Raw genomic sequence first — 16,374 nt, forward strand, 5'->3', positions numbered from 1 at the left:
CTGTGAGTGAATTTATTTGGGAGCTGGGTGGCGAGCCCCACCACCAAAAGAGCAAAAACCTCCAACCATAGAACACAGTTTGTCAGGCTCCCATCCAACTGTCCTTCAATACACATCTGTGGTCACTAGTATGCCTGACCTCTTGTCTCGGCCTGTAACCGAAGAATACCTGGTCCTCCAAGTCATGACCCAGCTCAAACATCATTTCCTCGAAGATGCCCTCCCTCACTGCCCCCTTGCTTCTTAGCACTAACCGTATCAGTAACTGCTTTATTGATTTCCTGTTTCTAGCCCCAAGAGAATACAGGTCCATGGCGCCTTTCAGCCTAGCATTATAAAATTCAGTCCAGGGCTTGCCTAATGCATTGTTATGTGTGGGGTTCAGGAACTGTGGAAATTAAACTAGCTTGGTGGCCAATAGGGCACTCTGAATACCACATCCCCAAGCTCCAAACCTCTATGACAGTGGTTCTCAACCTGTGGGTCGTGACCCCTTTGGCAAACCTCTAGCTCCAAAAAAAATTTTTTTTTACATTATGATTCATAACAGTAGCACAATTACAGTTCTGAAGTAGCAACAGAAATAATTTTATGGCTGAGGGGGTCACCACAACATGAGGAAGTGGTATTAAGGGTTGCAACATTAGGAAGGTTGAGACGCACTGCTTTATGAGTTAAGGCCTGGTTAACTGAGTGCACGCAAGTACTATACACAGAGCCCAGAGTTCCAAAGTCAACACTTTATTCTGTTCTTTCTTAGGTGGTCTAGTTTGCAAGCATGAATAAATGGGATCAACCACAGTCCTCTCCCTTAATGCCCTTCATTAAAAAAATCACCACTTAGCAGGTCTCCGGTTTTTCCTCAAGAGGGTGGGATTGGGGGGTAACCCAAAGGAGGCTGGAGGACCACAGTCACATGGGGTTAATCCTCATGTCTCCTGCCAATTCCTCTCACTGAGCATCCAAAGGCCGCAGGCAGCTATAAATAGCCCAGCAGCTCTCCCCTTACAGCAAGGGAATGGACTTGGCAACAACAAGAGCCGTAAGGGGTGAGGCAGGCAGAGACTCTTGAGCCTGTTTTCTGCTCACCCAGTGCGTGCCCCGGGGATGCCGCAAGATGCAGCAGAAAATGGAGAGCTCCACGCTTTCACTTCCACCTGGGAGCACACCTACCGGAAGGGACCTACTTCACCCCAGTTCACCTTAGTGCCCTCATCAGCACAAAAAGGAGCCAAAGAGCAGGAATAAATGTTCTCCCAAGGACCCCTGTTGAGAGGTTCCCAGGGGGGACCCCCAACTCCCAGAAAGTAAACAGCACTGAGGAAGGACATCCATCCTTTGGACTGGCCTTCCATGTCCCTCAGTTCACAGGACAGTCTCTCGAATGACACCGATGAGGCTGTGTGGCCGCTCAGCCTCAGCTCGCTGCTGGGGTCTCCTCTCGGCTCTAGGCCTTCCTGCCAGGGAGAAGGTGCTCAGGTCTCCACAGCTGCGAAGGTGCAGCATGCCTGGCTGTCTCCTCGAGGTCAGCACATGGGCCTGGGAAGTGCTGGGCTGTGATGGGGCCATTATCTTTGGGAAAAAAGGAAAAGGGAAGAGGTTAGCTTTACCAGGGCTGGCCTTTCGACCCACCCCCTTGTGTCTGTCTGTGAATGTTAATGTTTAGTTGCTTCAGAATAGAAAGGGGTATTTTTCAAAGTAGAATTTATTTAGAATTCCAAATATGGCGCCCAACGTGGGGCTTGAACCCACAACCCTAGGATTAAGAGTCGCATACTCTACGGACTGAGCTAGCCAGGCTGGTGTTTCCCCCAAAGTGCTGTGAGATGTTCTGTATGTTAAATGTGTTGCTCTGATTGGTTAATGAATAAAACACTGATTGGCCAGTAGCCAGGCAGGAAGTATAGGCGGGACATGGAGAAAAGAGAATTCTGGGAACAGGAAGGCTGAGGCAGAGAGATGCTGCCAGCCGCCACAATGAGGAACAGGATGTAAAGTACCAGTGAGCCACGAGCCACGAACCACGAGCCACGTGGCAAAGTATGGATAAATAAAAATGGGTTAAGATAGAAGAACTAGATAACAAGAAGCCTGCCACGGCCATACAGTTTGTAAACAATGTAAGTCTCTGTGTGTTTACTCAGTTGGGTCTGAGCAGCTGCAGGACTGGCGGGTGAGAGAGATTTGTCCTGACTGTGGGCAAGGCAGGACTGGAAAAAACTCCAGCTACACAAAGAATTTTAAACTTGCCTCTTTTGTAAAGTTTTGAAGAAATTCTCCTAATTTTCCATTGTTTCAGCAGTAGATAAGCCATATAAAATGACTCAATTGTATTTTGTTGTTTTATTAATTATTAACACTGTTCTCTTCATATTTCTCCAATATCCCTGTGTTCCTAGTCAGTGACTCCGAGTAATGAAGAGGGATGTGGGTAGTATAGCTTGTTAGGAACATCAAGTCTCACCTACTACCTATTCTGACATTCTACATGGATGCTTGGTTTTATTTTTGTTTTTTTTTTGTTTGTTTGTCTGGTGTGTGTGTGTGTGTGCGTGCATGTGCTATCTTCCCCTATCATTCTCCACCTCATTTTTTGGAGAGAGTCTCACCCTGCACCTGATGCTGGCCATTTGGGTTAGACTGAGTGGCCCAACAAGCCCCCAGGAGCTGCCCGAGCTGGAGGCCAGTGCCGCCATGCCTTGTTTTTACATAGATACTGAGGATCCAACACTTGTCCTCATGCTGACGCAGCAAACATTCTATCCAGTGAGCCATCTCCCCAGCTCCGAGCCTGGGATTTTTAACAAGAAACAGGCGGTACTAACACAGAAACACTGGTCTGGATCAGGTAACAAGTTTATCAAATGCCAATTAAGATCAGTGGTGCTTCAGGTGGATTGATAACCCTTGGGGAAACAGCCTAAAAAGCAGGACACTATCTGCGAGAGCCAGAGAAGGGCTGTCTTTAATGTGTCGTAGAACTTTAAACACATAGCATAGGACTTACTTCTCAAAAACGCAAAAATATAGACTGTTTCCCATCCAGCTAGGACTGATGAGGGAGGACCGGCCGGCTGGCAGATCTGTGCAAAGCTGAACTGTCTTGTCACTGTGGTGTGTGACACTGTTAGTGCCTTGAAAGAATCAGGAGTCTTACTGCCAGGGACCCTCACAGGTCAAAGCCACTCTGTTTCAGTCTGATTTTTCGAGGCCATTACACATTTAATACCCACAAAAGCTGTGATATTAAATTTTTGCTAACACTGTTAATTATATTCATCTATAAGGCCTGTTCCTGTCTCCTAATTAAGAAGACAATTGTACTATTTATCAAATTGGACTATTATAAGACAAATGTTTATTTATTTATTTTATTTATTTATTTATTTTACTGGGAATGAGTAAAGTGGATCTAAAGGAAGTGTGGAAAGCTGAGGAGAGCTGGAAATAAAATGTACTCTTGTATTGTCCTTCTTCCTTTTGTCTGGGGAGGGGTGTGGCACTGATACCCCCAAGTGGGGTTCAGAAGCAGAAGGCCTCAGCTGATGATGACCCAGAGTCCGGAACAATAACCTCCATGCTTGAACTTTCATCTGGTCTGGGGCAAAAGATTCTAGAAACAGGTGCTTTCTAGAGCCCGCTTTTCCTTTACCCCGGAGCTAACTGCCAGGGATCAGGACTGGAAAAGTGCAGATCGAGCGCCGGTGGGTGCACTGGCGCTGTCTTCCCCACACCTTCCGCCTTCGAGAAGCAACTCCAAATGCTTGCTCCTGTTTATGGGCCACTGGGGCCAGACAGACTGAAGAGGCAGGAATGACTGCCAGAGCACCTCAGAGATGTCAGGAGAAAAATGGATGCCTACGCACGCTCCTGCCTGCAGCCTGACCTGGAGCCACTGACTGACCAATCCTGAAGAGCAAGCCACAGGAGGGTATGGAAGACACGCACCCCCTCTAACTCCTCAGAACAGTCTTTTCCCACGGCCTCTGGGGGAGCAGGAGAGAATCCGACTTTGAATTTGGGTAAAAGATAGATAGATAGATAGATAGATAGATAGACAGACAGACAGATAGAGGTCAGTGAGTGGAAAGGAGGAACAGAAAGGAAAGTGAGGTGGATTGTTCAAATCTCCCTGGAATGATGAAGTAGTGATTATACTGAGATCCAGCCCAACTCAGCGTAAGACACCCCGGTTGGGCACTCCACCTACAAAGACACAGAGCAGTAACACTGAGCATCACAGTGTACTATGTCCACAGCATCGCCCCACTGACCCAGAAGAACGAGCAAACAGCCAACCGGTAACAGCAGCTCCCCAAAGGGTAAAGAGAAGGTTCTTTCTGGGAGGAAATTCCACTTCCCTGGAGACACAGGGCTGGAGATTACCTCGCCCAACCCTTCCCTTTAAAGATGAGAAACCCGAGGCCCAATGGATTCCATGCATGCCTAGTTTTGTCTTTTCCCAGGGTGGCTTCAGGTTAGGGAGCCTTTTACATTTTAATCTATGGAAAGAAAGGTATTTGTTCCTCTAAGTCCTATCAGCTAACTTGCCTGGCCCAGTAACTCGTGGGCATGTGAACAGCTCCTAGTCCCCTGCCAATCTTGAGATTCCGTCGTCGTCGTTTTTAAGGGCTGAGACAACCCCACATCCTGGGCAGCCCCCCACGGAGGAAACCATAAGCGGGGTGAACTCTATAGGGTTCAGATCCTTTGCTTTTTACTAGGCATGCTTCTACCTTTCAGAAAATGGGGTTCTCTTCCCTTGGGCCAAGAGCACTGTAGAAAAGGCATGAAGCCCAGAAGGAAAGCTCTGTGGTTTCCTCTCTAATGACATGAACCCCACCCCCAGGCCCCTGGAGCCTATAACCGTGGATGTACTTCAGCCACGGTAGACACCAGATACTGCTGAGCGCCTACTATTGATCATAATAACAGTACCTGTTCTAGGAAACTGGCACTTGTGATGGCTTCCTCCATGTGCTCCTCGTCAGACTTCAGCACAGACTTTATGTTTTCTACAAGTTCATGGATGTCCGGAGTCATGCTGCAGGAGGTTTGCTCCAGGAACCTGGCCACCAGCAGCTTGGTGTCTATGTAAGACCTGTAATCTACCAAAGAGCGGGGTCTGCATCGCGATGCCCTTGGTCTCACACCTCTCAGAGTCACCGCCGCCAGATCTAGCCTCCTGTCTGTCTGAGTCGCAGCTTCGCAGCTGAGCACTGGGGTGGCTGTGAACAGAAGGAAGTAACATGTCAATATTGGCCAAGCCCCCTCTGGACACGGGCCGTGAATCTCAGTGTAGACAACACCCAGCAGATGCCTGAGGCCATGCATGTATATCTCACTTTCATCTTAAAGAAGGAAAGGAATGATGGCAGATGATACCTACACAAGCCATTGTGTGACGTGTACTTGCAATAGGCTATGTCCTGAGACACTGAACCATGCACATGAACAGTTCCCAAGGCAAAGACGGATGACACGGCACAGAATTCACAGGGCAAACCACAGCGTAGTGTGTTTCATGGAGTACAGCGGGTAGAGCGGAGTGGATGACCAAGCAGAAAAAAACATAGCGGACCAGTGAAATGGTGGTGGTATGGAAGGTATGGAAGAGTGAAAGAGAGGAGGGGCTGATGAGAGACTTGTAGGATGGTCACAAAGTTTACCGTCACAGTACCTTTATCCTAAACATCCTCAAGGGCACTGTACTGACTTCTATTACCAAGGCTCACACCATGGCTATGAGGCAGATCTATGGCTATTGCATAAAACTTAGGTGCAGAAAGTTACATCATTCCAGAAGTCAAAAGAGGGCCTTGAAATCCGCCACAGGCTCTAATTTCCACAGCTGCCTCCATCAGTAAAGGTATAAAGACTGGCAAGGAGCTATTTCACCATGAACCGGGTGAAGAAATGAATACTCGGGTCTGATCCCCATGTGTCCATAAGCCACCATCAGCCTTCAGTGCGCACAACTTGAATCTGTAAAGACCTCATAGGTGGGGATTTAGATGTTGATGGAAGCAGGAAGCAGAGGGTGGACGGGCAGGTGGAGGAAGGGAATGTTTCCTTTTCCTTTGGAGAAAGGTAGACAAGAGTTCTGAACCATGGATAGAAACTGTCCTTCCAGCTTGCCGTGTGCATGTTATAGACAACGAGTCTTCTAAACACCCAGAAACACAGGCTAAAGCCATGTGGGGACCGAGTGGGGTTTACACTCACTCACTGAAGGCAATGTGGTGCTGCCCCAGCAAAATAAGCCAAAGGGTAAATGTCCTTTCCTCCACAGGACTGCAGAATGCAAAGGGAGTCGAGGAAGGTCTCCATTTGCTGTGCGAACAGCTAAGTGCTCCTGGACGCTGGCACACAGCCTGCTCGAAGACTCAACTTGCCAGGTAGGATACAGGAGATCCACAATGAAGGTGGGGTTTGTAACTAGAGGACAGGCTGCCAGGCCTACTGGTTTGAAGAGGCACACAGCTAGTCTCAGGAGGCGGGACTTCCTTCCCACCTGGAAGCTGCTGCAGAAACAAAGGAAGTGTCCTCTATGGCTTCCATATGGTCAGTCCAGAACTGTGACAAATGACACTCAGTGTCAGAGGGACAGAACAGAGACCACAAGAGCCGAGCAGGACCCAAGAAAGCAAGGTTAGAGAATGTCCAATTAATCCGCACACAGTTTCCGAAGAGCAGAGTACAACTACTAGACTAATTCCCCAAAAGAGGCCTCTGCTGGCTGAATTACAAAAGCTGTTCACTTTATTCCTTTGCTTCCTTTATTTTTATATATTTTTCTATAACGAGAGATGTTTGTAGATATTAAGGTATTCATAAATTCCAAAAAGGCTCAGTGTTATTATTTTGAAATTTTTCAATTATTCAACATCTGTACTCAAGCAAAACCCAAAACAAAAAAGGGGGGAGATGAAGCAGGTGAACATGTCTCACTATATCTGAAGTTTTTAAAACATGATCAGATTTTAATAATTAAGACTACTCAAACACAGTAAAAAAGATAACAAATACAAGATCATGGAGCCAAAGGGTGAAAACATATGCACCTTGACTGGTTCTCATATGCCTGCCAGCAACCAGGAATCAGGATATGGTTTACATAAAAATTCTGTAGTTGTGCCCAGCACAGCATCATGGGCAACCAAAATATCCAATGACTTCAGGAACAAATTCTACTAGCCTAAAATGAAGTGCCAGGGCCAGTAAGATGGCTCATCAGCTAAAGACACTTGCCTCCAGCATGGCCACCTGAGCAGCATCCCCAGGACCCACATGGTGAAGAGAACTGACCCATACAGGTTGTCCTCCAACCTCCATCAATACACCACAGTGCACCTACCCTCCCCCGAAACACACAAATAAATGATTTTTTTAAAGACATAACACATGTATTTTCCAAATGTGAATGTAGAGTATCTTATTTTCCCATGTCCTCTTAACCTCCCTCAAGATACTGCTTAAAACTTACAAGGGCCCTCAGCAAGCAAGAGCCACCTGATTGTACCTGGTCTCTTCAGCCAATACTTAGCACCAGTCAGAGAAACACAGTGCTCTACCACGGGCCTGGGGAATGGCATCACCTCTCTCCTCTGAGTGGTGAAGCAGAGGGTCGCTCCTTGACCTTGTCCTCAGAGGTGGGAAGGCCCTCCGGCTTCTGGGAGGTGGCACCAGGTTGGAAACAGGAGCTGATGCAGACGTGTTTTCTTCACCAGTTGTGTTAGGAAGAACCCCACCTGATTTTTAAAAAAGAAAAGAAACACATTACTTCAACAGCTGCAGCCCTCAAAATGTTGGTCAGGAAACACCTGTGGGCCCAAACGTGCCAAGGCAAGAGTGATATAATTAATAACATTTACTTAGGCTGGTAGCCCAGGCAGTTCTTCCTTCCCAGCACCATGGCAAAGCCTTCATTGCCAAATCACCCTGCACACTTAAAACAAGCAAACAAGACAATGATTAAGGCCAAGGGTCAGAATTAAGAGGCCGGGCAAGCATGTCAGTTTGATCTGTTTCCTAGGGGTGGTCAGGAGCTTTCTCGCCAGGCCATCCTGCTGCGGCCTCCAGGGGCACCTGAGCTTTTCACAGCATCTCGCTCTTTGGGGAGGTGCCACCCACACCAGTGAGGGTGTTACCCAAGACTAGGAGATGCACATCTGCCTAGCCCAGAGCATACCCAGCTTGGGACACTCTCAACAGCCCAGCAAGGGAGCCAGTGGCTGCAAAAAATGCATCAGTAAATCACACTGGAATTGGATGGTTCCTGCTCAGGAAATGCAGCTGCATCAACTGGAAAGCTCAGTTTCCGATCTGAAAATTCCTTGTTTATTATTCCTTGTTTAAAAATAAATGAATGAATGAATAAATGAATAAATAAATAAATAAATAAATAAATAAATAAAAGCTGCAAACATGCTTGATAAGGGGAGAGGATACTGTTTAAAGATTCTTCTTAAGGTAGGTCGTAGCTCAGGGGCAGGGGCACAGTCTGCCCTGTCCCAGAGGTAGGGTGGATAGAAAAAGGTTCCAAACAGCACTACTGAAAAGCTACCTCCATCGGAAATGGCCCAAGCCAATCCATTATTCATTGCCATCTGCAATTTTGTACCAGTGGACAATTCTCTAGGCCATTTAAAACCTCCCCAAAGACAGAAAGCTGGGACAACGGTGTCTTTAAATTACAAGGATAAATGTAAATTGACTCTAGCATATGCCACAGGACTGAAAAATCTTAATTCTCTACACATTAAAACCCTTGGTTGTAAATGACAGGGTGAATACACACTGCAATACATGAAACTCATGTTCTTTTAAAGGAGCCCAGCTCATTTTAACAGAACAAAAAAGTAGATTAGGAAACACAGGAATCACAAATTCACCTCCACTCTATTCCATGGGTTCCTGAGGATAGTCTGATCATTCATAAAAAGATTATAAGCACTAATCTTTATTTCAGTATATATTTTCTTCTTCCTGTTCACATTTTAGATCTTACTTCTAAGCCCTGAGAGCTGACAGTATTTTGGCCCTGACAAGAGAATGTGGGCTGAACCATTTGCTCCAAGAATACTTTACCTCCAGCTGGTCCGAACACTCAATAGAGGTTCTAAGCTACTGAATTACGGCTTGGGGAAGTGAAGGTGTGTGTTACCTGGAGTTACTTGTGTGCAAACTGGCTCCAGTGGGCACGCACCAGCTTCTGGTCCTCCTGGCGTTTGGAATGAAGACTCCTGCATCACAAAAGAAGGGAGACAGAGGATTTGGCTCTTTATGATGTTCAAATCACTGCTCAGAGGACCCCTGCAAACTCCTTCAGATGATGTGAGTGCATAATCTGTGTGAGGTGTACCACCCATTTCCTCTGGACATACCTGCTCCTGGTCGATCTGGCTCACCACAGCTTCATACGGAGGCGGGGGTTCCAGAGGACAGAACACTTCCACATCCTTGATTCGTGCTCCATAGATATGTGGCAGAGGGATGACATCAGGACCAACCATCCTAGAAAAAGCACCTGGGCATCAGGAGGCATGCTCTGCACGCTGGCCCCTGCAACTAACTGGGCCCTCTGCCCTTGCCCCTAGGCTGGGAAAATCCACTCACAGTGGCTCAGTCCAGAAGAGGGATAATCACCCACGCTGTCTAGGAAAATGCCCAGGAGCCCCTTAGGCACATGGCAGTGTATAAAATGTGATGCCTTTTTTCCTTCTAAGTACACCAGTGAAAACACAAACAACAGTCCATAGAGACAAAGCATGGGTGATTGCCAGGCTCTGGGGGAAGGGGACTGAGGACTGTTTATGCGTTACGGACTTCAAATGAGATAGAGGTGGTGGTTGCACAATGTGGTGAATATGCCAAATGCCACTGAATCAAACAGTTAACAGTCAAATCAACTAAGGACAAGAGAAATCTCAGCTCTCTCCTGTATTAGTATGCAGCAGTTTCTTGCCTTGGTTTCCTTAATGTCTGACTCATGAGAGAAATTCACTGATAATTATTTAAAAGGAATTAATTTGAAACAAAAGGTGAGCAATGCCACAGCTTGAGGACAAAACAGGAGCCGGCAGGAAGGATCCCAGAGTGACTCCCATATCTTCCTCAGGTAGGCATTCGACACTCCCCGACGAATGATGTGCCTGGTGTGTGGGATTAGATAAAATTTAAAAACAGCGTCATATTAAGGACAGTGAAAGAGGTGGATTAAGGTTGGCATTCTCTTTTTCTCTGAACTTGATGTAGCAAACCCAGCTGAGCTGACAAAAAGATCGGCGTTCATTTGGAATACAGACACCCCACTCCTGACAACAAAGCCAGAGCTCACTGGCAATTTCAGCAGAGAAATTTTTGAAGTCTCACAATTACCAAGACACAGAGAGGCTGACTGGAGACAAAGTTACTCCATGTGATGCCAAAATGGTTGAAAGGCCAGCTGCTGTTTTCCAGGTCAAAGCTAATGTCTCCTGGAGCTCTGCTTCCTCCCACAACCAACCCTGCTGGCTTCGACTATTTCCATTCTGTTCTTCATCACCCTTCTCTTGCTCGAATACTTCCATTCTTTAAGTCGGGATAAGTGGGGTTCCTTAGAAGGTACTATCCGCTACACTTAGCAATGCAAATGCACGATGCCATCGCATTAGCACAGAATTACTATGAATCACTCAACCATAGCTCTCCTTTTCCAACTGCCTTCCTCCCAAAGTTAGGTGCTTTCCCCTTTTTAAGTATGTCTTAAGGAATAGTTTTTTGTTGTTTGTAGAGGGCACAAGGTCCCTATGCTCACAGATAAGCACTAGGAAACCCAGAAATGTTAAACATTCAGGCTTGTCTCTTCAAAGGAATAGATGTGTGACCTGTTTTCTGCCCTGAAGGCTGAGAATGGAAGTGGTTAAAAGCCTTGGTGACCTCTGTGCTGTTTGTATGACCAAGGCCACATCTGGCTCCCCTAGACTCTTACAAACAAGACTAGAGATGGTTAATAGCCGTCTTTTGTTGCTGTGCAGAGACACCATGACCATGGCAACTCTTATAAAGGGAAACATTTAATTGGGGCTGGCTTACAGTTTCAGAGGTTCAGTCCATTATCATCATGGCAGGAAGCATGGTGGCATCCAGGCAAACATGGTGCTGGGGAAGGAGCTGAGAGTTCTACATCTTGCCACAGGCAGCAGAAGGAAACTGTGTGCTGGGAGAAGCCTAAGCATCTGAGACCTCAAAGCCCACCTCACAGTGACACACTTCCTCCAGCAAGGCCACACCTCCTAATAGTGCCACTCCTTATGGGCCAAGCACTCAGATACATGAGTCTATGGTGGCCATTCCTATTCAAACCACCACCATAGCCTAGGTGACCTCCACACTATCTGTATGACAGAGACCACACCAGATCATCTGGTCTATCTATAGAACCCATCTTTAGGGGCTGAATAGATGCCTCAGTGGCAAGGAACACTGAGTGCTCTCCCAGAGGTCCTGAGTTCAATTCTCAGCAATCATATGGTGTCTCACAACCATCTATAATGAGATCCAATGCCCTCTTCTAGCCTGCAGGTGTACACACAGACAGAGCACTTACATACATAAAATGCATAAATAAATCTTAAAAACTTAAAACCTAAAATCTTAAAACTCATTTATAGAAGAAGTGACATGTACTTTGAAAAGAGTTTCAATGTAATTATATCTTAAACTTTATTGTGCACACCAGGAAACTTTTTTCCAAATTGTACTGTACTTAAATATGTTTGGTGTCAGATTCTAGAAATTTGAGCCAACACTGGCTATTGAAACAGACTTCCTTCTTGCCCCCTGTGGATCAACACTCTGCTTGCCACAGTGTTTTCACACACACACACACACACACACACACACACACACACACACACACACACACACATACTGTTGTGTTTCCTGTGGTCAAGGGACCCTTGACAACAAAATAAAAAAGCAAAACCAAAACTCACAAGATTCCCTGCCAATATTTACAGCAAATAATCAAAAGAAGAAAAGACAACAATAGAAAACAGGGAACTGAAATTTTAAAGTAATTAAAAAGTATAAAAAGGCAAAAAAAAAAAAAAAGTAAAAACAAAACCGAGAACCCTGTACTCTGGCTGTACCAGAGAACAGAAATAAACAATCCACCCATAATAGTGTCTGTTCTTGGAATATGAAAAAAAAGAAAGGAGGGAACCTATATAAAATTGGTGAAATGAAAGATTTAAGGTCAGATGCATTTGAGAGACTGATTTTGAGGGGGAGAGGCAGTTTCTGGACTTAAAATTCATTCTATTCCTTGTGCCCATTCCTGGAAGTGAAAGGTCGAGGTTTTCTATCAGTACCTGACTCAAGGTGTTTCCAGCATGGGTATATAAAGTGCCAAGCATCAAGTTCACAAAGGAATACCATGAAAGACTTCCTGGGCTGGCTGGAGAATGTCTAACAAAGCTCTCCTGAGTGGGCATCCTCCTTACATAAGGACTCGGGCATGTACTTCATCACAACTCTCCTACCAAGCTCACACTGTTTAAGACCCCAACTGCTGAGTGACTCCAAGAAACTAGACCCTTCCTAGATTTAGTGGAGGGATCCTGACCAATGAACAGCATAGCTGTTTGAATCAGGGAGGCCTACTTTCTCCTTAGAGGGCCAGTCTTCAGTCTTTAAACAGCACAACCCTATGTATCATCACTCTAGCACTTATAAACCCCTGTCTTTGCCCCTCAGCAAAGGCAGAAGATGGCTGCATCCCTTGCCTAGGGCATTACCACCCCCAGCACTGCTTGTCTGTCTATTATGATAGTCTTTGGCATTCTCAACCCATTGACAACCATTGTATCCATAGAGGTAAAGACATTCCCAACCCATTGACAAACATTATATCCATAGAGGTAAAGACATTCCCAACCCATTGACAACCATTGTATCCATAGAGGTAAAGACATTCCCAACCCATTGACAACCATTGTATCCATAGAGGTAAAGACATTCCCAACCCATTGATGACCATTGCATCTACAGAGGTAAGGCAAGAGATTTCCAAGGACCAAGAGGTCAGGTGAGCAGGCTTTCATTTCAGATGCTAAACTATCACAGAATCTCTTCCAGAAGGAAACCCAAAAGTTGGGGAGTACATTTTATACAATGTGATCACAAAATGAAATATTCCTAGGGTGGTTATGATGACCATTGATGCTGCATTTTGATGGACGACACCTCAGAGTCAGCACCAAAGGAAAATTTCTCTCCAGGTAAGCCACTTCTTACCTTACAGCATTTGGGAAAAAAAGAGTTCATGGGGACCATGATGGTTTGACTAGAAATGGCCCCCATAGGCTCAAATGTTCGAATGCTTTGTCATCAGGGAGTAGCACTAGTTGGGAGGGATTAGGGGATGTGGCCTTGTTGGAGTAGGTGTAGTCTTGTTGAAGGAAGTTGTGTTATTGAGGGTGCACTTTGGAGATTTCAAGGGCCCAAGCCAGACCTAGTGGCTCTCTCTCTTCCTGCTGCCTGCAGATCCAGATGTAGAACTCTCAGATACCTCCCTAGCACCAGGTCTGTCTGCCTGCTGCCATGCTTCTCACCATGATGACAATGGACTAGACCTCTGAAACTGTAAGCCAGCCCCAATTAAATGCTTTCCTTTATAAGAGTTGCTGTGGTCATGGTGTCTCTTCACAGCAATAAAACACTGACTAAGGCTGAGACAAACAAGACTATTATTTCCTGGAAAATTATGTTCTCTGGGATCCTTTAGGACTCAGCCCTAGCAATGGAGAAGAATCAGCTTGGGAGGTTCTCAAACTAGAGATGGACCACAGAGAACACGTGTTTTATTGCTATCCATCTTCAACATCTGCAATTCTCCTCTTATTTTCTGAAATAATCAGAATCATCCCAACCTGGCCCCTGATGCTCTGCAGTGCCAGCAGGCGACCCCCCAAACAAAGAAAAGCCTGCTGTTCCAGACCCAGCATAGGCCATCTGTCCACCCAGCTGGTAGTCCTTCCCCTAGCTTTGTGACCGTCTCTGTCTCTGCCTGGGCAGGTGTTCCAGAAGGGGTAAAGTCAGATTCAAAGAACGTTAGCAGTGCCTAGGTGGAACCTATTTCAAACCTATGCATAGCTGTCCTGAACATCAGGAAATACTTTTCCAACAGCCCCCAGCCTGTACAACATCTGTCTGATGACTCTACATGTACTACAGATAGACAAAAATATATAGGCCTGGTCCTGAAATATCAAGCTAAAGATGTTAATTTTCCTATAGACCCCAGAGATGTTTTTCCTTGGGGTTTAACCTTTAAATTAGGCATAAAGCCATTTCTCTGGGGATGCCAGAGCTGACTAAGTAACCCAGTTGGCTATTCTGGGCTTGGGAGACCTCTGGGCACTGAGTACTGTGATCCTATCACTCTTGTTAGTGATCTAGACTGAGCTCCTATTCTGGAGCAGAGGAAGCAGGTCTAACTCATTTTGAATTTCTGCAATCCAGCACAGTACTAAGCAAGCAGTAGAGGATTGATAGCGTTTGATGAATGAATAAATGGGATTATTCTTTAAACGTTCAATTCTAGACACCAACAACCAGACAAATGTGTATTTCATTCTACAAATAGATTTAAGAACACAGTCAAAATGTAAAATGGAATTTGAAAAAGTAAAAAAAAAAAAAGCATGGTGTCCATTTTTTTCTAAGACAGAGAGATGCAATTAAGGATTAATTTTTTTCTTAGTGGCGGCAAAGAATTTCATGACTGTTGGGACCCGCTGATGGTGGTATAATGAAACATCGATTCTGCCTAACTGAGCGTGTTTCCAGGGCAACAGAAATTCTCAATCATGTCAAATTACAGTTGTTATCTCCCTGGGTGTCAGCTTTCCCTAGGAAGCTAACTGAAATTGAAAAAGTATATCTCTAGGTCAAGCTGGACTTATCTTTGGAGTCATCTGCTTTATCAGAGAGAAAGGAGACAACAGGGAAGACAGCAACTGCTCAGGACAAAATAAAACCATCTGGATTTTAGAGAAAAAAGTGGACGCTCAGGCTGAGCGTTCTGGAGACCATACAAGTCTGAACTCGGAACATACCGCGGAGACCCCAGCCTGGCTTCAGAATGATACCTGCGGTTCATCCGTGGTGTGCAGGAGTAAAATGTGGCAAAGTAGGAAGGGGGAGGCACCGGCGGCACGAAGTCATCTGGGTCTGGAATGCGTCCGTGCTCTTCACTTCTTCCACAGACATCTGGGATTCATCCTGATTAAACAGCAGAACAGGGGGGAAGCAATGGATCATACAGTAGGGATGGACAGCTAGACCAAACCACCACACAGCGCTTCCACACACAGTAGGGATGGACAGCCGGGCCAAGACACCACACAGTGCTTCACACACAGTAGGAATGCACAGCCGGGCCAAGACACCACACAGTGCTTCCACACACAGTAGGATGGACAGCCGGGCCAAGACACCACAGAGCACTTCCACACACAGTAGGGATAGACAGCCGGGCCAAGACACCACAGAGCACTTCCACACACAGTAGGATGGACAGCCGGGCCAAGACAAAAAAAAAAAAAAAAAAAACACAAACACACAGTAGGGATGGACAGCCAGCCAAGACACCAAGAGACCAAACATAGGAGACAGCCGGCAAGACACACAAGCACACAAAGTAGAGACAGCCAGGCCAAGACACACACACACACAGTAGGAGGACAGCAGCAAACCACACAGTGCTTCCACACACAGTAGGGATGGACAGCAGGGCCAAGACACTGCACCCTGTTTCCTCACACTTACAATACAAGGCCTTCTGCTGGCGAAGATCTGGAGGTAGCGCAGGGCAGCAGCCACCAAGCACACTGTGGTGGTCAGGGCATTCAAGGCACACAGGGCAAACAGAACTTTCTGGAAACAACAAGACCTCTGATCAGAGAGTAGTGTAAAATCATGTCAATAATGCTACCCAAACTGGTAAGCTTGCAAGTAGATGACGGCAGGGAGTTAGATAACATCTGGCTTCTGAAAGTGCTGAAACAGATGCTGGCTAATATTACCCTCTGCCAGAATGTAGATTTCTTTCTTTCCTTCCTTCTTTCTTTCTCTTTCTTTCTTTCTTTCTTTCTTCTTTTTAACTTTTTTGGTTTTTCGAGATAGTTTCTCTGTGTGACAGTTCTGGCTGACCTGGAACTTGTTTTGTAGACCAGGCTGGTCTCAAACTCAAAATCTGCCTGCCTCTGCCTCCCAAGTGCTGGGATTAAAGGCGTGCCCCACCACCACCCAGCTGATTTTTAATTTTAAAACCTTACAGTCTCAGTTACTTTGAAGACTAAGCCAGGAGGATCATGAGTTCAAATC

At 46.0% G+C, this 16,374-nt stretch overlaps 1 protein-coding gene across 1 annotated transcript in view; it reads right to left on the reverse strand.

Annotated features, from left to right (window-relative positions):
- Positions 1-725: 725 nt before the first annotated feature.
- Positions 726-16,374, reverse strand: part of Fam189a2 (family with sequence similarity 189 member A2) — a 62,804-nt gene continuing 47,155 nt past the window's right edge. The window contains 8 exon segments of the mRNA XM_028894038.2: positions 726-1,572; positions 4,939-5,228; positions 7,599-7,751; positions 9,167-9,245; positions 9,387-9,516; positions 15,138-15,243; positions 15,246-15,270; positions 15,817-15,924. Coding sequence (XP_028749871.1) covers positions 1,366-1,572; positions 4,939-5,228; positions 7,599-7,751; positions 9,167-9,245; positions 9,387-9,516; positions 15,138-15,243; positions 15,246-15,270; positions 15,817-15,924 — 1,098 coding nt within the window. The 3' untranslated portion in view covers positions 726-1,365.

This window comes from Peromyscus leucopus, chromosome 1, assembly GCF_004664715.2.
Source record: "Peromyscus leucopus breed LL Stock chromosome 1, UCI_PerLeu_2.1, whole genome shotgun sequence".
NCBI classification, from domain to species: Eukaryota; Metazoa; Chordata; class Mammalia; order Rodentia; family Cricetidae; genus Peromyscus; species Peromyscus leucopus.